This window comes from Rhinolophus sinicus, chromosome 2 (genome assembly GCF_057876585.1).
Source record: "Rhinolophus sinicus isolate RSI-liver-muscle chromosome 2, RSI-T2T, whole genome shotgun sequence".
In the NCBI taxonomy this organism is placed as follows: Eukaryota; Metazoa; Chordata; class Mammalia; order Chiroptera; family Rhinolophidae; genus Rhinolophus; species Rhinolophus sinicus.
The window spans coordinates 80,842,042-80,866,173 of record NC_142502.1 but is presented as its reverse complement, the minus strand read 5'-3'; the positions used below and the strand labels follow the sequence as shown (position 1 = coordinate 80,866,173).

General features: G+C 33.8%; 1 protein-coding gene across 11 annotated transcripts in view; it reads left to right on the top strand.

The window, feature by feature from the left end:
* The window catches only part of PHF3 (PHD finger protein 3), a 76,132-nt gene that overhangs the window by 38,671 nt on the left and 13,329 nt on the right, over positions 1 to 24,132 (top strand). For 4 of the 11 annotated variants that reach the window (XM_019738633.3, XM_019738630.3, XM_019738631.3 and 1 more), the window contains 7 exons: positions 5,747 to 5,908; positions 9,929 to 11,720; positions 17,358 to 17,667; positions 19,936 to 20,122; positions 22,521 to 22,668; positions 22,751 to 22,907; positions 23,859 to 23,975. In XM_019738633.3, coding sequence (XP_019594192.3) covers positions 5,767 to 5,908; positions 9,929 to 11,720; positions 17,358 to 17,667; positions 19,936 to 20,122; positions 22,521 to 22,668; positions 22,751 to 22,907; positions 23,859 to 23,975 — 2,853 coding nt within the window. In that variant the 5' untranslated portion in view covers positions 5,747 to 5,766. Of the gene's footprint in view, positions 1 to 4,672; positions 4,865 to 5,746; positions 5,909 to 9,928; positions 11,721 to 17,357; positions 17,668 to 19,935; positions 20,123 to 22,520; positions 22,669 to 22,750; positions 22,908 to 23,858; positions 23,976 to 24,132 lie in introns of all 11 variants that reach the window. The other 7 variants (XM_074333149.2, XM_074333148.2, XM_019738632.3 and 4 more) reach the window with 4 other exon arrangements.

Below are 24,132 nucleotides of genomic sequence, written 5' to 3'. Positions count from 1 at the left end.
TACGAATCATCCATGAAGGAAAAGAACTCTAACTGAAGGGAGGCCAAGTAGAGGCTGGGTGGTCTTCTGCAGTTACGGGAGAAAGCTGTGGAGCTCTTTTATGAGGATGTTTCCATGTATTTTCTTACTCTGTTTCAAAATACAAGCCCTATAGATTAGATATCTTTTTTGTGACTCTGCAAAAATACCATGTTCTTTAGTTTTTTTCTCAAACCTGTCACTTTATGCCAACTTTTATAGTAGAAAAAATAACTGTCCTAGAAGTAGAGTTGAGTTGAGTTTGGCCTTTGTACTGACAGCATGAATTAAGGGATGTCAAGTGTGAAGAATTCCTTACTGTATTCGTGGTTTTCCCTTTTGTATGTATTAAAGGGATTTCCCAGTTATTGAGGAAGTTAATAAATTTAACTCCAAATGGTTTGTTTTTATTTACTTTTTATCTCATTTACCTCTCTTCCCAAAAAGATAGATTGGAATGAAATAAAGTAGTACTAGTGTTGGGAGGATTTCACATAGACCTGACTGGCATCAGAGCTCAGCACATTTATTTAAATAGGGCTGTATGGGGATTGGAAGAATTTTAATGTGATTTAAATTCAGACCCAAGGAGATTTCTGAGTATGACTATAGATTTTATGCCAAAACTTACTAATGAGAATGACGCCTAATTCTGGAATGTAGGAGGGAGTAAAAAGTATCTTGTTTTTTCTACATGACATGGCTGGCTGTACACTTGTCTCCTAAACAATTCAGGATATTGCTTTTTTCTTTCTTTTTTTTTTTTTTTTGGTAACCTGAAGTTCCCATTTTAGTGGATATAGTGAATAGGTCCAGCCATTTTTTAAAAAGTTGGATATCAAATACTGAATCTTAGTTTGCCTTATTTATGGGAGGCGAAGATGTGAGAGGTACTTGAGAATAGGTAGTGTTCTGAAAAGAACCCAAATTCTCCTTTACTTCTGTTCATTTTCTTAGCAAAAGCAGTTGGATTAAACTTTAAAACACAGATACCTAATTGGAAGGGTTTTGCCTTATTCATTCTTTACTGTGAATTAGTTTAATCAGATGAATGGATTAGAAGAAGAAATCTCAGATTTTTTTTTTAATAGTTGATTTGTTCTGGGAGGAGTTGAGGAAAATAAGTGAGAAAGAATACATAGTTTTTGATGGTGAGGTACATGAGCAGGGAGACTGAAACAAAAGTTAACTGTTAGTGTGATGCTTTCTAAATGCCAGATACTGTTCAAAGCCCTTTACATATATTAATTTGATGATCATAGCAACCCTTTGACCACTAGTATCTCCATTTTGTAGAAGAATTTGAGGCATTGAGAGGTTAAGTAGGTGATTTATTTTTTGGGAAAGCCTGGGTCAGCATGATTGCTCTGAAAATGTTGGAGACAGTATAGAGCTTCATTTAATGTAAAGGTGGACTTTTTTGAGATGAAGGAACTATGTTGCCAGAAGTAGAAGTACGCAAAAGACTGTATTCTTGGAAACTTACCTCTGAGAAATATCTCAAATGCAGCCTTAAGTATTCTAATTGTAGGTTGTTGGTTTATGAAGTTTTTGCCTGATGAGGGGGCCTCAGGGCATCACTTACTTTCCAAGTTACGTTCCAGTCACACAAACATGCTTAAATCTCTGTTGATTTTTCTCTCTCCTCCTCTCCTTCCTTTCCCTCTCTCCACTTTCTTCTTTTGCCCCATTGTCCCTTATTCCCTCATCTCCCTGTTTGAGGTGACTGCCTACTTTACCTCCTTCCCCTCTCCCCATTTCTGTCACTTATATAGAAAAACCATCTTTTATCCCTTTAACTTCTTCAGCTGATTGTCCCCCTTTTCTGACTTTTACCATTAAACTTCTTTTTTTTAAAAAAAATTTATTGGGGAACACTGTGATTCCCCAGGGCTCATCAGCTCCAAGTTGTTGTCCTTCAGTTTAGTGGAGGGCGCAGCTCAGCTTCAAGTCCAGTCGCCGTTTTCAATCTTTAGTTGCAGGGGCCGCAGCCCACCATCCCATGCGGGAATTGCACCAGCAACCTTGTTGTTGAGAGCTCGTGCTCTAACCAACTGAGCCATCCGGCTACCCCTAAACTTCTTAAAAACAAAAGAGAGACAGCAGTTGCCATTCTTCACTTACTTACTTTTTAACTTCTTGTCATCTGACCCTCTGCTTCTGAGTCAAATTAATGGATTTTTCTCCTTCCTTTTTTCTCTCTGTAACAGTTAACCTTCCTGATCTCTATTTCCTTGAAATTCTCATTACCCTTCTTTTGTGATGTTGTATTACTTTGATGCTTCTTTTGCCAGTTCTTTTTCATCATGCTATCAATGTATCCAAAACGGGAAGTAATTACCTTACTTCCAAATTTGTTCTTTCCAGTTTCTCTCTTTTGATTAATAGAAACATTAACTCATTAACATTAAATTTTCCTGGCCCATTTTCCCCCCTAATTCTTTCATTCAGCAAATATTTCTGGAGTGTCTACTATGTACCAGGTGGTTATTCTAAGTTTTGGAATTTCAACAATGAATAAGAGATAAAGTTCCTGACTTGTAGAGATTACATTCTAGTGGAGAATACAATTAATAAACAGATATTTAATTGGGTGGAGGATAAAGTACTCTAAACCAAGGGTTTAGAGGGCAGTGATGAGAGTATGTACTGTTTTGGACAAGATCATTAGGGAAGGATTCTCCGAGAAGGTGATGTTTGTGTGAAACTTGAGTGAAGCACGAGTGAGCCGTATGTATATCTGGGAGAAAAGAGCTCCAGGCAGAGGAATTACCAAGTACAAAGACCCTGAGATGGCCTTATGCTTTCCTGTGTTCAGGAAAGGCCAGTGTCACTGGTGCTGAATGAGTCATAGAGTGGTGGGAGATACATCAGAGCAGTTCATTGGGGGAAGATCTTAGAACCTGTGGGCCCTGGCTAGGATTTTGGACATTAATCTAAATGTGTTGGTAAGGATTTGGAGGTTCTTAAACAGAAGAATGGTAACGTGATAAGGCTTAACATGTTGTTTAGAAGCATCACAGTGATGAATGTGTGGGAGAATAAATTGTGTGTATGTGTGGGAGGTAGAGAGAGTGGCACTAGAGGAACCTGGGACACTGGGAGTCTATTGATGAGAGATGATGGTGATTTGGAGTAGACTGTCAGCTGTGGAGGTGGCAGATGGTCAGGTGAGTGATAGGTTTTGCAGGTAGAGCTAGCAGGATATGCTGATTGCTTGGATGTGGGATATAAGAAGAGATGAGCTAAGGATAGTTCTAGAGTTTTAGGCTTGAACAGCTACTTGAATAAATGGAAGTTCCGTTCTGGGAATACCCCAGGAGGGGCAGTTTTATTGAGGAGAGTGAGAATGGGTAGAATCAGTGTTTATTTTCAATATACTAAGTTTGAGGTACTTATTAGACAACCTAGTGGAGATGTCAAATTACACTCCTCCAGAAGGCAACCGAGTTGTTGCTGGAAAAATAACTTTGAGAGTTATCCAGTATAGATGGGACGATAGATGGGATGAGATCACTTAGGGAGGAGTGAGTGCAGATGAAGAGGAGAAATGGGAGGACTGAACCCTTAATTCCTTGTGCAAGGAGAGGATCTAACAAAGAGTACTGAGAAGTGGCTATTGAGATAGGAGGATGTGATATCCAGGAGCTAAGTGAGGAGAAAGGGATTCAAGAAGGGGAGAAGGTCCAGCTGTGTCCGATGATGTTAGGAAATGGAATAAGATAAAACCTAATAATTGATCTTTGAATTTGACTTGCTAAATCTTGTTGGTTCTGCTTTGCAATATGGCTCTAAAATCATAACATATCTTTTCACTGTCTACCAAGAAACACTATTAATCAGGCTTTAATCACTTTTCTCCTGGATTGTTTTCCTGTTTTGAATTGTTCCTTTTTCTCCTAATTATAATAGGAAATGCATTCTCATTGTAGAAAATGTGAAAAGGCAGTGCAACAATGATTAAAAAATCCACAACTCCTTGTCTAACTTACCATTAGAGATAGTGACTGATAATACTATTATAGTGCTTTTTTCTCTATCCATTTCTGTCCATTCATGTTTGTAACACATACATTGTGTGTATATGCCTTTCTATAAAATTGAGATGAAAAGTAGCCTTAAATTTTGCTTTTTTAAATGAAATTGGTGGAACTATTAATATAATGTTAACCAATTCTTAGAGAGTATATATAAATGTGTGGCAACATAAGTATTCAATCATGGTGGAATAGCCTCTTAACTCAACAACTCCCCATTTTTCTCCCCTCATTATATCTTAAATGAATCCTGATGAATTTTCCTAAAGTATTCTTCTGTAAGCCTTTGGTGCATAGTATAGTGATGCTCTGTTTTTGAGAGTAATACGTGCATATGGCAGGAAACGTGGAAAATAGGAAAAAAAGTATATTCTTTTGTAGAATAACTTTAAATTTCATCTATTTCCTGCTAATCTTTTTTTCTGTTTGTCTAAATGTAAGGATAATAGTATGTTTCCTAGGCAGCATTTTTTTCGTAATCCATTATTTTTTCTATATAATTTTTTAGTCAAAGTGTATTAGTTTTGTGATTCTGTTTTGTTGTCAAATTGCTCTTCAAAAACTTTGTACCATTTGAAAGTATATTTATAAGGAATTTTGTTCTCTTTAAATTTTAGGATAGACCACTATCTTGTTGAGCTCTTTTAAATGAAGTTCTACTTGGATACAAAGATGAGGACTAGATTACTTCTTGAGGTTCCTTCTAACCCCTAGGATGAAGATAATAACTAACATTTGTATAGTGCTCTAAGTTTACAAAGTGAGTTCTCATACATCATCTCACTTGATCCTCACAACAGCCCTGTGAGGTAGGTAGGACAGGTATTGTTATTCTCATTTTAGAGATAAAGAAACTGATAGGTTAAGTGACTTGGTCAAGTTTTATTTAAATATTTTAGCAGGGATTTGAATTCAGGTCTTCTGATCTAAATAAACACATTCTTTTTACAAGATTTCATACAACTGCACATTTAGATTTGCTATATGTCTGAGTTAAGGTGCATTTGTTATATAGAGAAATAAACCCAATGACAATGTAAAGATTATTTCAGTGTTTATATTTTCTTCAGTAGTTCCCAATTCTTTTGCATATCTCCCCACCCCATTAAATGAATGACTGTTTCTCTTTTGACTAGGAGAAGGTAATTTAATTATAGCTATATTAGACACCTACCATTTTCTCTAACATTTGGGGTAGGGGAAAGTTGCATGGTGTTTTTTGTGTGTGTGCGCTACCACTCTAAAGTACATCTACAAAGCATAAAGTCTAAGGAATAGAATTCCAGTTACAACTAGAAGCTTTCATTTTAGCATGAACCTATATCACAAGCTTTTCAAGGATATTAAACTCTTTGGTACTACTTTAACCAAAATTGGGATAATTGAGTACTCAGGTATAGTTGCTTATTATGTTCTCAAAGGTACATTGAGAGTGATTCCATGTGAAGGTTAAACCAAGAAAGATTATAGCTAATCTTCACTTTACTAGTTACTTCATAAGGTAGAAGTTTGTAAAACTAAATTGGGAGCTTATTAGTTGCAATATCACATATTAGGAGTAGATTTAGATTTTCACGATTACACACTATTGTATTAAACTGTCTCACAGTGTTTTTTGTACTGCCATCAAGTACTTAACATCCCCAATAGTTTTTAGAAGTAATTTTTTTGTTGTTTTTGTTTTTTTCTAGTTGTTGGTCTTGACGATATTATGGACGAAGGAGTTGTTAAAGAAAGTGGCAATGATACCATTGATGAAGAAGAACTGATTTTACCTAACAGGAATTTGAGGGACAAAGTAGAAGACAATTCAGTGAGATCACCAAGAAAATCACCACGTTTAATGGCACAAGGTAATCCTTCCAAAGATTACCTAGAAAATCAAAGGTGTAGGGACAGATGTGATAAATTGTCAACTTGCTTAGCATTTTGATAATAATTTTGAAATTATACAAATTTTTTGGTATAATTTAAAATTTTTTTTATTGAAATTATATTCACATAATTTAAAGAGTTGACTAGTTTTGTAAGTTTCCAATACTTGCCACCCCACTATTTCCATTTCCCTAGAAGAAACCACTATTAACTTGCAGCTGGTTTTATTACATTTTTTTGATATTTGCTTTCATGTCTTAGTAACATATGTATATTGCTACTTTTTGATTTTCTGATGTAGGTATTTATTGACTTCCCACCTTGGATGGCGAAAATTTAGCATTCTATTCTCTTGTTCCAAACACACAAAAGGGCGTTTTTTTTCATCTTTCTACATAATTTTGTTACAGCAGTAGTAATTATTTATGTTAGTGTTAACATGATTTTTGTATGCTCTCAGAGATGATCTATTTAATAAACTACGGTTACTTTTTGTATACAATTTTTTGTCTTTCTGACTTAATAATTGCTTTTGTTGTTCATTTGCTTAGTTTTATACATTTGTAGTTTTCTGCATACATGTCAGTACACCCCGCCTACTCTGCCAGTTGTCTTAATCTTTCCTAAAGATATTTGTGCGTATCAGATATTCTTTTATTTTTATTTTATTGAAGAAGTATCTCTTGGAGCCTTATGATACGCTCTTGTGTGGACTGGTGTGTTAGCCCTCTAAGCCTGATGCACAGCTGTTTTCCAGGGCTCTCCCTTTACAGTTTGATGATTTTGTTCTGTGTTGCAGTTCTTATTTCCTCTGTTTTGGTTTAACTCCTTTGTTTTGGTGACACACCTCTTCTAGTAATTTTGTGAGAAAAAAGAACATGGAGATAGATATTTTTAAACTTTGTATGTTTGCAAATTATTCTGTTCTCATATTGGAATCATGGTCTGTTTGAACATAGAATTCAGGATTGGAAATTATTTTCCTTCAGAAATTTGAATGTGTTGTTCCATTTTTCTCTAACTTCAGTGTCGTTGAAAAGTTTATTTTGGTGTTCCGTTCCCACCCCCACCCCCCCTTTTATGTTAGTTGCTTTCTATTGGAAGTTTGTGGAATCTCTTCTTCGACTCTAGTACTTCCATATTTCTGATAATGTATCTTGGTGTGGGTGTGCTTTACGTATCGAACTGGGTATTCAGTAGGTCATTTTAGTCTGAAAACGATTGTTACTCAATTCTGGGAAAATTTCTTGAATTGTTTCGTTGGTAATTACCTTCATTTTCTCAGCTCTTGATTTTTGGAACTCCTGTTATTCAAGTGTTTGATAGAAGGGACTGTCTTCTGTTGTCTTCATCTTGCCTACTTTCCAACTCTTTGTCTTTTTCCTGTACTTGCTGAAATTTCCTCATGTTTATCCTCAAACTTTTCTATGAAGTTTTGCATTTCTAATTTCAGAATTTTGTTTTGTTTTGGGAACAGTCCTTTTTGTAACGTTCTAGTCTTGTTTCATGTGTGCAATATCTTATGTTGTCTTTTGTAAGGTAACTCTGGTGTTTAAAAATTTTTTTTGTCTTTAATAGTTTCTTTTTCTTCCACGTTGTAATTTTGTTTAACTTCAATCTTTTATGTTAGAGATTTCCTTAAAATGTCTGATCCTTGATTGTTTGCTCATGTTTAGGAGTAGAGAACTAAAACTGTGTGGAACATTTTAATGTGTGGGTTGACTTTTGTTAACTGTAAGTGTCACTATGTGGTGATCTGGCTGTGCTGGTTTTTGAAAGAATCCCTGATATCAGAAATTTGGTTATTCTCATTAGGTTCATTGGATTGCTAGCATATAAGAGCCCTTGAGGGAAGTTGACTAGGATGTCGTGGTTTTCAGTATACACACATTTGCTTAATCTCACAAATTTCGGTGTACTTTACCCACTCTATCTGTGACTGATGTTCCTTAGTCTAGAAGGAATTAGCCCTGTTTTACACAGCAGAGAATTAGCCCTCCAGTCTGGGATTAGGACCTGGGGGGGGGTGGGGAGAGATATCTAACTGCTTCTTAAATAGCTTTCAGCTTTTCTCATGTTAACCACCTGCCTTCATCCCCACTTTGGAATCATCTGCAGTCACCAATTCCTAAGCCTTTTCCATCTACATCAGTTACTTCTTGATATTTGTTGTTTGGCTTCCAAAATACTAACTATTTTCTCCTGTTCTTTCTTTCCTTTTAGATTCATGCATTTTCTAGAGCTTTAGTGGGGTTTTGAGAGGTGGATTAACGTACATGCATATATTTATTTTATCATCTTTATCTCAATTTATGTTTTTAATCAGTTACTTGTATATACTTGCGACTTTGAGAAATGAAAAGAATAAAATTTGAACATTATAGACAAATAATTTTTGGCCTAAATAACCAGTCTTCTAGCTAAGGCAGTTAATTTTTAGAGGAGCAAAAGTGACTTTATTCTTTGCTCAGTAAATCAGTTACAGTTACAAAATAATTTATCTGAATACCTTCACAGTTGATATGCTATTCATTTGTCATTTGTAGCAACTACTTAGTTCATGGGTGTTGAAACTTCTTCGTTTAGTTTATATCAAGGCAGATGGATAAAATAGAGCTGTAAATTATTACAAGCTGTCGTCAGATCTTTAAAAATCATCTAAAGATTGACAGCAAACCATTAAAATTTTAGTTCAAAAATGTGATACAGCTGAGCATGTGATAAACAGTTCATAATCCACTAAGTAATTTTTAAAAGTTGTTGAGTATTTACCTAATAACCAAATATTGTGCCAAGTCCTGGGAGAAATTAGGAACGGTCTTTAAGCTTAGAATGGCCATATAATTTCTTGTCCAAACTGGGACACTTGAGAGTGAAATAGTGTGCTATCACTTAGAATTTATAGACAAATAGGGACATACGATATCTTCAAGAGTCTCATAGTTGAGTGATGTATGACAAATTAAGGAAATGTTCTAAATATTAGTGCATAGCAAAGTTTTGCATTGAAAAGGAGACTTCAAAAAAAATTGGTAATATTCAATTTTTATACAGTTGATTCAGAGGCATTGGATATGCATAAGTTTGGCAATAGCTTTTTTACTTTTTATTTCAGTTTGTGGGTTGTTTTTCTACTTAGTGAATTATTTAGCTCTCTTTCTTTCCAGTTTTCTTTTCACTTTGTGTTTCTCTTTTCCCTGGAGTGTGTGTTAGGATAGGGAAAGGAAGAAAAACTCAAATTCATAGATTCTTTGTTTGCTAGAAGCATTATTAAAGGTGGGAAGCTTTATTATTTTCACACATTCTTCATTTTCTCTTAAGATAGATTTTCTTGGCTTAAATCTTTTTAATTGTAATTTTTCTTTTTGTTGATCTGTATCTAATACTCTAGTATATACTTCATTTCTTAGGAATAGCTTGAGTGCTAAAATGGTGATATGACTGAAGCACTCTTGGAAAGGAATTAGAGTTCTTTTGAACCTGTGCTTTAAAATTCGCTAATTTTGTAATATGTTTGTAATATGTGGTTTAGTTCGGATTTTATTAGCACCTTAATTTGTTGTTTTATATATTTAAAAATATTTAATGTTTAAGACTGTATTTCAGTCTTGCTTTAAGATGGGTATTAATGTAAACTCATTTAACTTACTTTACTCCCAGCTTACTTCTTATAGAAAAGAGACTTAATGAAAACATTTTTATCTTGTAGTAAGGTATAATAGTCTAAATTTTATAGAGGTTTTTTTTTACCCCTGCCAGAATTTATAGAACTTTGATAAACATACAATGTGTGTGTGTGTGTGTGTGTGTGTGTGTGTGTGTGTGTGTGTATAAAATCACCATCATGAATAACTAACTGTTCAGTACATTTTCTTTGAAACGATCAAATAAGTTTTGTAGTTGAGAATAAATAATTGATATTTTCTAAGTTGTATTGAAATAAAAACACATGGCAAAATAGCTAAGTTATTTTTATTTATTTTTTTCCCTTGTGATAGAACAAGTAAGAAGTTTGCGACAAAGCACTATTGCCAAGCGTTCAAATGCAGCACCTTTAAATAGCACAAAAAAAGCATCTGTGAAGACTGTGTCTGCACCTAAAGCAGGGGTGAAACAACCAGAAAGGTGTCAAATTAAAGAAGAAGCTTGTACATCACCGAAACCTGAGTACCATAAAGAGAGCAGAAGGAGTAGCCGACATACTGGACAAATTGAAGTGGTCCCACAAATTGAAGAATCTGTGTCTTCAAGTCATTCTTCAGTGCCATCTTGTCTTGAAATGAGGGATGAAGCTGGATTAGATTCTAAGCAGAAATGTGATAATCAGGGAAAAGCAGATGTGCCATCTCATGAATTAAATTGTCCACTCCTTTCAGAGACTTGTGATAGTATTGAAGAAAAAAAAAATGAAGCTCTGGAATGTAAAATCAAGACTGTTAGTAGCCCATTGTTTACATTTTCCGATAAAGAAGAACATGAACAGAATGATTCTACTTCAGATAAAATGGATGAGACTATTGTTGAAGAAATGAGGGCAAAGGGGAAAGTTGAACAAGAGTCAAAGGAACCAGTAAAATTATCCCATGATGGTGACCAAATTGTTGAAGATCCTGCATCTTCTGCTGCTCTCTCTCGTGATGCTGCTTGTTCAAATTCAAATAAGACCGAAAAGAGCCTTGTAGGTGTGTCCAGTTCTGTGGATGAAGTAAATGAATGTAATTTGGAATTCAAGAATGCCATGGAAGTTTCTGATAAAGCTAAGAACTCCTTTCATAGAAATGAAATAGAATCATTGGGTTATTGTAAAGACATAGAGTCTGATCATAAACAGTTGGAGAGCACCGAATTTAGTAATTCAAACTTAGAGGTGGTTGATGCTCGTGCTTTTGAACCAGAAAGTACTATTTTAGAAAATGCTATTTGCGATACACCTGACCAAAATTCTAAACAGTTGAATATTACCGAAAGTATTAAAATGGATTCTCATGAAACAGCAAACCTTGAGGATGATAGAAATAGCCCGTCAAGTAGTGTTTCTTGCTTAGAGTCAAAAAACATAAAATCCAAACACACAAAACTTGTAATTCATTCTAAGCAAAACATGACCACAAATACTATGAAAAAAATTGTTGCAGCAAAGCATGAATTAATACATAGCAAAACTAAAGTTAGTATCAAAAGTGTGAAACGAAACGCTGATGAGTCAGAATCTCAGCAAAATTTTCATAGGCCAGTCAAAGTGAGGAAAAAACAAGTTGATAAGGATTCAAAGATTCAGAGTTGTAATTCTGGGGTTAAATCAGTGAAAAATCAAGTTCATTCTATATCAAAAAAAACACAAGATCAAACTTTAGTACAGATTTCCAAACCCGTAGCTCATTCTTTGAGTGATAAGCCTCATGGTCACCCTGGTTGCTCTAAAGAACCCCATCATCCTGCACAAACTGGACACTTATTACATTCCTGCCAGAAACAGTGCCATAAGCCCCAGCAGCTGGCTCCAGCGGTGAAAACCAATAGTCATGTGAAGGAAGAGCTTGAACATGCAGGTGGTGTAGAGCATTTTAAGGAGGAGGATAAACTGAAACTAAAAAAACCTGAGAAGAACCTACAACCCCGCCAAAGAAGAAGCAGCAAAAGTTTTTCTTTGGATGAGCCACCATTGTTCATTCCAGATAACATAGCTACCATAAAAAGAGAAGGCTCAGATCATAGCTCTTCATTTGAAAGCAAATATATGTGGACTCCCAGCAAGCAGTGTGGGTTTTGCAAAAAACCACATGGCAACAGGTGTGTGTGTGTGCGCGCGCGCACGTGTATGTGTGTGTGTGTGTGTGTGTGTGTGTGTGTGTTGTGTACATTGAAGAGAAATTGCTTTTTTAGGGTGGGATTAGTATGAGAACTTCTTTATAGAAAGAAATTATTTTAACATGCAAAGACTTTTACAGAAAAAATTCTTTTATCAGTCCTGGATAAATGATAGAAAGGTGGAACCACTGAATTTACAAATATATCATCCTAGAACATTTTAAAAAGCATAGCCTAATTAACAGCTGGTATATATAGAAATGTTTTGTCATTGTAACCAGTTAGAGAGTGTAATTTAGTCATTACATCTGGGGAAAAAAAAACTTTGTGCTAATCAGAAAATTGTTATGCTGCTGTAGGTCTGTAAGTTACATATTTTATTTGGCTCTAAAAGAACCTAGTAATAAAGTGTGATGGCCATAATGCAAATACTATTTCTCTTTTGAAGATTTTTTTTTTTTTTTGTAAAAGGAAGCACACTATAACTTAATAGCACTACTTCATAACTATCAAACTGGACCTCGGAATGAATTTGATAACTAGAAAAACTTAAATTACACAGGTGAATTTTGTATGTACATGGAATGGAGGAACAACATGTATTTCTTTCTGAATTTTTTAGTGATTTGAAGGATTTTTTGTAAATTTAAATTTTTTAAGAATCGATTTTAGCACTGTCCTTCAGCATTCTTTCCTCAGGATTCGATGTTTCCTAGTTTTATGACACTGCCCCCACCCATGTATTTTATTTGCTAGCTTTTTAAGAAAGGAAAACGAGATGAAGTGGAGTTTGCAGCTGCAAGATTATCCTGTTCACATGTTCAGATTGCTGCTGGAACTTCTATCAACCTTGATATGATAAAAGAACATTATAACTTGGATGTTGTAATATTGTCTTTACTTGTGAAAGTAAATGTTAGAATGACTTCTCAGTACTATCAGATAATATAAAAATGAAATTTTTTAGGTAGGGACAGTTTAGTAAAGTGTGTTGTAATACATGATTTTGGTGTGACGACGGTGGTGGGAGAGTTGGTGGGAGGTCTTGGGGCTATTCTGTAAAAAATAACTTTATGTCAAAGGGTTTCTTCATTTGTGATTCCACTTGTGGCCTATTTTTAGTGTCAGTGGTTACTTTATAACAACATGTTCCAGTTTTTAAAAGTTGTGACTTATTTGAATATAGTGCTGTATTTGCTCTCACTTATGTGTTCTTTATAGTTTTTATTTAAAACACTTTATTCACATATTCTGAAGTGGACCTGCTAGATTTTCAGACCTAATAGAATTGGACTGGATAGTGCATTGAAGTGCTTTGTAAAGCCAGCTAGCTGTTTTCTTTCTGCTAGAATCTTCTAAAAGTCATCATGATTACATGTGGTTAGAGTAATAGAATAGTGAATGAGCTTTTAGAATGAAACTTTGGTGTAGAATTGGAAGGCATGTTAAGTATGTTATAATGTAGCTTTTTTGTAGATAAACTTATGTTCTGATGGCCTGGTCCTCAGGAGTTTACCTAGACTTTTTAATGGTGACTCACTTAAACATGAACAGTTAGTTATTTTCCTAAAATGAAGATGGGTTTTTACTTAATGCCGCCTTTTGGATCTACTCTAAAGCCTAGAATTTCTTTGCTTCAGTCTGGAAAATTACTGAGAGTATTAGTGGGATTTTGTGAAGGGATTTTGAATTCATTCTATGTAATTGATGTGAATAATATATAACATTGGAAACAATCAATATTGGAAGCACCATTACACATTACTTCAATTTTGTGAATAAAGAACCCTAAATAATTGATTGTTTTTTTCTTTACATATTAAGTAGCCTTCACTACTTTGATACATTGTGCTTGTACACATTGAGATTACTCAAAAAATGCACCTGTCATGCTACATGTAGTTATTTTAAGTAATGCATAAGAATATGAATTTATTAGGAAGGGCCTATCTGAAAATAATTTTCATCCCTTTTTTTATCTCATGCACTAGCCACATTGAAAGCTGTTTGTTAATATGACATTTTCTAGCACTTGTGACAGCTTTGCTTGTGTAAAGACTATTTTAACTTCAGCATTTTACACATATTGAAACTGAGGTTAGCTTCTTATATGTGCTTCCAGTTGGAAATTATATTTTTTAATGTAGATTTGTTCATGGCATTCCAAATACAGTATTTGACCATAAACAACTTATATACATATTCTAAAGACAGTGGGTACTGACTCTTTAACAATTTACACTTCATGCCGAGTTCTTTTTCTTCTGTTTATTTTCCTGATTCAGCCTAAAAGTATACATAGTATTTTAAAAACCAGACTAATACTCATTTATAAAAATAAAAAAAATCAGTGTTACCTTTGAACTTTTAAGCATAAGCTAGTTGGTATTTTGGAAGGAAGAAGTCGTAGTCTTTATATTACCTTGTAGTTTCTAGCTCTCCAGAGGATATTTGTATCTTTAGTTTATATTACACTTCTTGCCCAGTTATAGAAGATTAGTATATTGGATGAAATTAAAAACAAATTAAGAAAATCTCCTTAGAATGGGTTCATAGCTTTTATACTCAAGAAATCTTTTTCTGAGAAGGAAATTTCCTCCTAGAATAAATATTCTGGTTTTCCTTCAGACTTCAAAAGTTTGATAGGTTGTTTTTTATCCCTGCAGATTAGGTTGTTAGTGACAGAAACATTGATTTAATGTTTATATGGAATTGAATCCTTTTATAAAAAAGAATGAGTACATATACATACACAGTAATGTGGTCTACATTTGTCACTTAAACACTTATCAGAACTGAAGGCCCATATTGTAACAGTTGCATTGCTCGTGAATGAATGACATGAACTTGCTAAGAAGAGGAGTTCGCAGTGTTGCCTCTGATTTACTTGAAGAAACTTGAAAATTTTCTAAGACTGTATTTTGGTTTATGCCAAACAGATTAGAATTAAGATTGCATTTTAAATTAGTTTTTAATTATAGTAGACCTAGTTTAGTTCTTTGTTTTTAAATTTTGTGTATGAACATATAACAGTAGGAGAACAAACAAATATTTCCAAACTCATCCATTTAACTGATTTATGCTGACTTGGTCCACTTAATTGATCCAAAGCTAAACACAAAATTGATTATTTTTTTTTAATGAAATATTTAGCATCCAGATTGTAGTTTCCTTAAGCGATTTTGCCTGTTGGTAATCAGAAATTCAAGGACAGCAGAAAATGGGAGAGTAATTCTAGCTGTGTGATCCATACTGCCCTTCCTCGCACATTTTTAAACCATGAGGAGTAATATGAAAAGGGAAGAAAATATATTATCCCTTTTTGTGATGAATCATTTAAAAAATATGGTTCATAAAGTTCATAGTACTTCCAAGTTTTAACTCTAAAATTGATACATATTTACATTTTTGGGTATTCAGTTTCACTTTCAAGTTAATTACGTTTTCCCCAGGATGTGGAAATTTTTATAAATGTAACTTTTTTCTTGATTAGTCAGAATTTTATTTAGCTGCATTTTATACATAAAATCTAAACCATTAAGAACCATCTATAGATGGCACTAGAGATTTGCTTTTCAGAGCCTCTCAAGTTTGAGGAGACATTTCCAAAATAAACTTGAAATGAGGCATGGTGAAATAATTGCTTAATAAATTTCATGATTATAAAACTATTCCATGGTTAAATAAAATTTGAAATTCCTTAATGTGCTTTATAAATTGATATTTAGATTTGGGTTTGAGGCAAAAACAGTCAAGGTCATAGTGTAGGTATTTAAGTAATATCATTGAAAGTATTCCAGACTTTGAAGAAATCATAATATAGCTCTGACAGTGGAAATCAAGGGAAGTCACTATTTTTCCTTCAGTATTTCAAAGACATTCATATTAGTTGCTGTCAAGAAATAGCAGTTTTTATGACTGCAACCTGAAGTAGAAGAACTTTTAAGCACCTGTATTTTTCAAACAATTTTCTGTTGGCTGGAAGATTTATATCCTTGAAACATGGACTCGTCTCCCCAAACCCAGAGAAACCATTTCTGTTTTGCAAAGAAATACCACATTTCGTTTTTTTTTGAAAGTTTTCTTACTAGGTTTATGAATCCGGAACATTCTGGTTGTTTTGTTGGTTTTTACATAAGGCATGAGTGTTTTTTGCTTTTGCTCTAGTCAAATTAATTGTTGAGGAAATGATGCCTTATCTGGTAAAGCTGGCACAGGCATTACCAGTTAGGGTAAAGAATGAATTATAGGCTTGAAGAAGTCAGATTTCCTTGATGCACAACAGCAGCATAGAATGGCACACAAGGAAGAAGAGGGCAGGTGTTGAGGATTGGGGTAATTGACATGACTTTTCAAGATACGCTCTAATGATTGAAACCGTTCTGACCGTTAACAGTTCCACCATTAGCAAGACAGGTGTATTTATTCATAGTTGGCCATACCGCTCTGTATGAAACCTTTAAGATCTTCCTGTTGGACCACAGGTTTATAACAGGAATTTTGGCAGTATGAGGTGCCACTGTTCATCAAAATCAGCAGTTTTTAAATCATTAAAGAATGATTTAGATCATTAAATCCTTTTGTCTTAATATTCGAAACATACCAAGAAATACTAACCTATAGAAGATAGGAAAGTATTAAACATGATTACGTAAGTGAGCTTTGTAGTTTTCCTAACAGTGGGTTGAAAGTATGTAAAAGTAATTTTGCCTTCAAATTGCTTTTTGTACATCTCATTTGCCATTTTATTCCAAAGTAATTCTAGATATTCTTTCTAGATTACAAAAACTTTTTGGAGTTATAAATCTCATATCCTTGGAGTTTTTCATTGGTTAGTGAAGTTATTAAAGTACAGTAAAGAGAAAACTTTTATAAGGAGATCGGAAATTTAAAAAAAAAGCCTGAATATTAACATTTTCATGTTAATATATAATATTGATCTTTATGGGGGAAAAAAGTTGAAAGCACATGGTCAGTAGTATGGAAGTCCACACTCAAAAGTTCATAAAAAGATTTTTTAGTGAAATCAATGTGACACCATGAATCAGAATATTTTGAGCTCAAAGAATAGTTAACATAGTTAAGGTGGTTAATAAACAATTTGAGAGACTCCATTATGTTAGTTTTTAAGTTGCATTTTTATTGCTATCTGGTTTTCTGTGTCATCTTAAAATGATTTGTTGGATAAATGATTTTTCTCTAGTTTTACGTATTTTATGTCTGTGGTGAATGTAATTTTAACTTCAGTGGGTTGTCTAATGAGATTATCACAAATCTTACCACCCTCAGTGGAGAAATGTTATTCTTTATTTTGTTGTTTTATAGAATATACTGACAAAGGTCAGTTACTCTTTATTTTCATCCTTATGTGTCCCCCCCCCCCCCCGCCCCCCAGTATTTTCTCATTCATACCAGGGGGAAATAGTTGACTTATTAAAAGTTCCATTTTCATAGAATATTATTTTCTTTGAAAACTTGCTCCATGTTGAATTGATAGAATGGGTAAAGATGGAAAATATGCAGAATATCAGAGTCAGATACTAAAATTTCATTTGGGCTTATGACATTAGTTTAAAAAAAATGTATCAAATTAAAATATTTGTTTTTTTTCCCCCCCAGGTTTATGGTTGGCTGTGGAAGATGTGATGACTGGTTTCACGGTGATTGTGTTGGGCTAAGTCTTTCTCAAGCACAACAAATGGGAGAGGAAGACAAAGAATATGTATGTGTGAAATGTTGTGCTGAAGAAGATAAAAAGACTGAAATAGTAGATCCAGATATTTCGGAAAACCAAACTAAAGTTGAAGTCCAGAGTGAAGATAAAACAATGGAATATGAAAAGCTTGGGTTATCGAAGCACACACCAACAAATGACAAAACCAAATATATGGATGACACAGTGAAGCACAAGGTCAAAATTTTAAAACGGGTGAGCTTCTCACTAATGCATTTTTTTTTTTTTTTAATTTAAGAAATTTGTATAGACAATGAAACTTCGAAATTTCTCCTTAGGGCTTGTTCTGTACATTTTCAAACTTATTTTTCCATAAAAATAATGGATTTTTATTTAAAATATTGATAGTTTTGGTGAAACCTGGTAGTGACATCTTCAGAACATGCAGATCTTATTTCTTACAGTCTTTTGTGCTATTTCTAGTCTCTAGTTTGGTACATGGATTTTCTGTGGTAGGACACGTGTGATCTTACGGTGTAGATTAAGTGTAAATTGTGGTTTCTTATAATTTTTTTAAAAAAGCTCTTTAGTCCATAAATACTGACTAATCCTTAAACCACATTTGGCATTTTTATTTTCAAGTGGAAGAGTTATTTTTCTCTCTGAAGAAAAGTAATCTTAATTTTTTTGACCTTTGTCCTGGTAGTTGCTTGGAACCCTCACTTCGTAATTTTTCTCTTAAAATGTGGTGTCTACAAAAGTTATCAGTTTTCTTCCATCTTACACGTTGTAACTGTCTTCTAAAAGTATTTTCTAAATAAAAATTTCAAGATATGTAGTCAATTACAGAAGTGTATAAAGGACACAACACTTTACCTGATTAAATTTTCTTTATTTTCATTGTCTACCTTTTTATTACATTTGGTTTTTCTAATCATTGATTTGTTGTTCTTATAGATAGAGCTAGGGAGCACGGTGGTAACAAATGTATATGGACAGTCAAGTATCATCAAAAGACAATGAGCATATGTTGTAGAGTTGGATGGAACCTTGGAAGTCTTTTAGTCCAACCATTGAGATTTAAGAGCATAATAACATTTTCACCAAAGTCTCTGTTACTTACAAACTCAGTTCTTTCAGACACCCCTTATATGACAAATCTTGATTAAGTTCCAATTCACCAAATCCTCGTGGCATCCACAGTTTTCTGTCTGGTATGACGTTTTGAGAATCAGATTATGTTCTTCTGACATATGCTGTTGCTTTATTAGCAACAAAGTAATTGATAATGTAGAACTGAAAGCTCCATTGAGAACAATTTATAGCACACCTTTGCAAAGCTTCTATTTATCATTAAATATTAATCATGTCTTCTTGGATACAGTTTCTTGGCCATGTAGAAATACAGTTCATTTTGTTGTTTAGCTGAGTTTTCCCCATCTGGTCTAAAAAGACATAAAAAAACATTAACGTTATAACTGTTTTGAGAACCCCTATACCCAGTCTCTATCAGGAAAAGAACTGAGGTTAGTCTGACTTTGTAAATGCATGTGTTAATCCAAGTGATTATTGTGTCCTTTTCCTTTTGTTGATGAATTGTTGAATATTTTTTTAGACTTGTCTGATTTAAGTTTATGGAATCTGCTTTTTAAATATCTCTTATTATCCCTAGATTTTGTGTTGAACTATTTACTGAGTTCTATTGTGTGCCAAGCATGGTACCAGACTTGGGTAGATAATACTGATTGAAATATGTTCCTGCTCGCAAGTGAATCTAGTTGGAGAGGTAGAAAATAAGTAAATAAAAAAATTAGAAGATTCCCAGCCTAGAGAAAATCAGTTTGTGTATGTACTGCCTTAAAACCTATGATCATATGTATAGACAGTGTTCTTCTCCCTGTCTTTCAGACACTAGTGTGATGTGAGTAATTACTCCAAGGGTCTCAGAATTCTAGCTTCACTAGTAGTTCTTTGTGGATTGTATTAGGACAAGAGTAGCAGGTATCCTGATGGTTTTTCTACCTTATCGGAGTTAAAATTGCCAATAGGTACACTGAGAAGTTAACTGATACACTTATAGGTGATTATGACTTCATTTGTTTTAGAATATAGTAGAAAATACACATATTTCTCCACAGTTTCTGTTTTCCATAGCCACAGCTAACTAAGAGAACGCATAATAACTTATACCAGATTTTCTTTTTTTATTGTTGTTGGGAACATAATCTCTATTTTTCAGTTCTCCTTTATATAGGAAAACTAAATAAGCTATTATGTGTTCTGCAGAAAACAGATGCTTAAATGGATTTTGAATGAAAAGGTGTATTTTTGTTGTTGAATTATTGTACTTCTTTAAAAAAACCCTTTAAACACTTATGGGGCTAAAGAATGGAATATACTTGATATCATAATAAGTTGTAATACTAGTTAATTCTTTTCATCTACATACTCTTGAGACCTGTTTTATATTTAGAAATAGTTTAATAGTTTTCATTCTAATGCATTAAATATTATTTTTTCCAGGAATCTGGTGAAGGCAAAAACTCACCAGACTGTAGAGATAGTGAAATAAAAAAATGGCAGCTAGCTCCTCTTCGAAGGGTGGGACAACCACCTTTACCTCGGAGATCCTCAGAAGAAAAAAGTGAAAAAATACCAAAAGAGTCTACAACTGTTACATGCACAGGAGAAAAAGCTTCAAAACTAGGAAGTAAGACTAATTGAAAATACTAATGGTGGTGGTAGAAGATGAGTTTAGAGAAAATTATGATGGAACTTTGAAGCCATAAGAGAGTTAATATTTTCTTTTGAATATAATGGGAAGCCTTTAAAGGATTTTTGTAAAAGGAATGATGGATCACTCTGGTTTTTCTGTGGAAATTGGATTGTAGGATGGAGGATAGGAGAGAAGGAGGGTAGACCGATTAGAAGTATCCAAGGAAAGAACGGATGGTAGCTTGGAGCAGAGGTACAATGCAGGTAGTGAGAGGTGGTCAGATTTAGATACATTTTATAGTAGAGTTGGCAGAACTTACCGATGGGTTAGATACAGGTAGGTGAAGGAAAGAGAGTCTTGGTAGATGATTAGGCAAGTGTTGGTGCTACTTACTGAGATTAGAAAGACTGAGAGAAGATTTGGGGAGGAGTATTGAAAAATTATGTTTTGAGCATTTTAACTTCAAGATGCCTATTAGACATCCAGGTGTTGATGTTTGAATAAACCTTGGCTGATGAGTCTGGAGCTTAGAGAAGAGTTTGGGGGATGGCATATAAATTTGGGATATATCAATGCATACTTATTTAAAATCATGGACTTAGCAGCTACACAGAGAGTTCAATAATGAAGAGGCAGAAGCAGAGCCTTTGGGGCGCATCAGCATTTAGAAGTTGAGAAGAAGAGAGATGGTCTGTGAGGTAAGAGACCATAGTGGTCTGGAAACCAGATGAAGTTTTTAGGAGGAGGGAGTGATCAAATCTGTCAAATGCTGTCTGGTCTGGACATCTAATAAGATGAACACAGATTGTTAAATATGTGATTTAGTGAAATAGAGATCATTGGTAACTTTGATTAGAATGATTTTGGTGGAACAGTGAGGAAAAAAGCCAATTGTATTGGCTTATGGAAGAATGGAAAGTGAGGAACTATAGATATTGATTGCAGATAATTCTTTCAAGGAATTTTGCTGTTAAAGGGAACAGAAGTGGGGTAGTAGCTAGAGGTGGATGTGGGATCAAGGACGTTTTTAAGGAGATATTATAGCATGTTTGTAAGACTAATGGGAATGATTCAGTAGAGAGACAGAATTTGGTGATCTAGAAGAGGTTACATGAGAGTTGAGGTTCAGAGTCCATAAAGGAGACAAGAGTGAGTGGGATCCATGTAGAGGGGTCAGGTCATAAGTAGAGGAAGATTGTGTGTGGTAGGAAGAGGACAGATGCAGTAGGTTAGTAGATTTGGTGATGGGAATATGTGAAGCTGACATTTTCCTGTTTTCTCAGTAACAGTCTGCAGTGAGAAAATCAAATGAGGTTGAAATTGGGGAAGGAGGTATTGTTCGTTTGAGAAGAGAGGAGAAAATGTATAAAATAGATGTTTTGGAAAGTTTGAGAGCACATTTATTAGGAAAATTTAATAGGATTATGGCAGCAGATTGAGTTATTTACTTGAGATTTGTGGTTACAAATTTAAAATGTCAGCACCAGTGCTTACTTTTCTCCAGTTACCTTCAGCTGTTTGTGGGCTATTTGGGTGAAGGGATAAAAAAAAGTTGGCTTTCACCAGGGTTATGGTTTTGCCAGTGCATATGTTTCAAGGAGAGAGAATATGCAAAGTAATAGTGTTGGGTTATCTAATCAAAATTGGTTATGTGGGAAAGTGAGGGCATGAATGGCAAAAATCATAGAGTTAAGAATTTTTGGAATGAGATGATTCTAGAATAAATAAGCTGGTATGACAGGAGGTCAGAGTGGTGGAGTGTTTCACATTGATATTTTGGAGATGTGCATGAAGTGATGGAATGAATGCAAAATTGTTTGAAAAGCTTAACATTCAGGTTACCAGTATCAAGCACAATTGTTTTAAAACCAGGAGAGTCATCATCAATTTTATGGTATTAGTAAGATTGTTAAATTATCTGCTCACTTAGTAAGTTCAGATCAGATTTTCTAAATAGTTTTTTAAAAGTTAATTAATGTAGCTATGTGAAAAGTAACTAGCTCTGAAAACCATTATCTAAAAATGGAAAAAGGGTGTATACATTTTATAGCTTTAAGGCCACTTTTTAGTCATTTAATTTCTAATTAAAATTCATTTAAATTAGAATTTATTTTAATGAGATATAATTGATATTTAACATTGTATTAGTTTCAGGTGTACAACATAATGATTTGATATTTGTATATATTGTGTAGTGATCACCACAGTAAGTCTAGTTAACATCCATTACCATATATAGATTTAGAATGTCAGGAGTATTTCAGTCAGTGTGGAATATTTAGAAATAAGTAGTGATTTTTAATCAGTCAGTTTTGTTTATAAACTTACACATTAAAAAGAAAACAATATTTTTAGAAACAGTTTAAGGTGTTTTGATATTTATTTAAATCAGGTGCTCATGAGAAGCAAGAGATAAAAAAGAAGAAAATTGAAAAAGGAGTATCTAATGTGCATCCTCCTACTGCTTCTACTTCCAAGCCTTCTGCTGACCAGATCAGACAAAGTGTCAGACATTCTCTCAAAGACATTCTTATGAAAAGGTAACACACATTATTATTGTAGAAAATTGAATAATATGTGCATCATGTATTTGAAAAATAATTGAATTATTCTAATTTTAAGACTTACAGACTCAAATTTGAAGGTACCAGAGGAAAAGGCAGCAAAAGTTGCCACAAAAATTGAAAAAGAGCTCTTCTCTTTTTTTCGGGACACAGATGCTAAATATAAGAATAAATATAGAAGTTTGATGTTCAATCTGAAAGATCCTAAAAACAATGTAAGTATGTTTTCTTTATGTTCATAGATATACTTCCAACTTTCCTAAATATATAGAGATAATTTGAAAATAAAGCTGTATTCTTTAAGAAAATAAATTGCTTTTAGATAAAAAAGAAAACCATTTAAAAACATTTTTATTACGTTAAGTATGACGTTAGTTGTAAATGTGTTTTAGCAGTGGAGTAAACATTAGTTGAACTCTTAATATTTTCCTGGGAGTTATTGTTTGGGACTTAGAAGGAATCTAAAAGCTGTGTGTGTAGATGCAAACTCCTTGCATTATTACTTAACTTTTACAAGATTTTCACGTAAGTGTTAGCAGTTTTTAAATTTGTGTGATATTTGCCATAGTATGCAATTTTATGTATTTTCTTGAAGTATACTAACAGCTGCTTAAGAGAATTCTACATGGTATAATCTACCATTGTGTTCCAGGGGATCAGTTACTTCTTGAATTCTATAATCTGGAAGTTTTTATTTAATAAGTAAATATTTCCTTTATGTTTCTTCCTTGCAGTTGGTTCTTTGCTCTGGAGTTCCCTCCAAGCCTGTTAGGACTTAAACATATGAACTCTTACAAATGTGAAAGACATCACATTTAGTCAAGTTCTTTTATGCATTACCTTACTATACTATAGGTTTGCTATTATGACAGAGTGTGTCCTTGGGAAGACTACATTCAACTTTTGGATAGGTGTTATATAATGGTTCCACTGTCCATGCCGCTCCATTATGTATTGATTTTTATATGAAGTGTGTGTTTTGCGGCCTTAGATGATAGGTTTCTAGGATACAAGGTTGTCATTTATATTCTTTGTAGTAGGCAATATGTAAATCATAAAACATTTGTAAATTGCATCTTTATTTATTACAAATTTCTGTACAGCAGCTTCTCTTTCTTTTTAAAATGTTTTTCTCCCATTTTCTTCCCCTTTTTAAATGCTTCCAGATATTATTTAAAAAAGTGCTGAAAGGAGAAGTAACCCCTGATCATCTTATAAGAATGAGTCCAGAAGAATTAGCTTCTAAAGAGTTAGCTGCTTGGAGACAAAGAGAAAACAGACATGTAAGGTTATCTATGAATATGTGTTTGACTATATCAAAGCCTATATTTTTTCAGCCTTCTAGTTATTTATCCTCCATTAACCAGTCTTAAATTCTGTCTTTTGTTTTTCCTTATCTCTTCTGTGTTTTTTTTTTCATTTTCTCAAGTTATCAGGTTA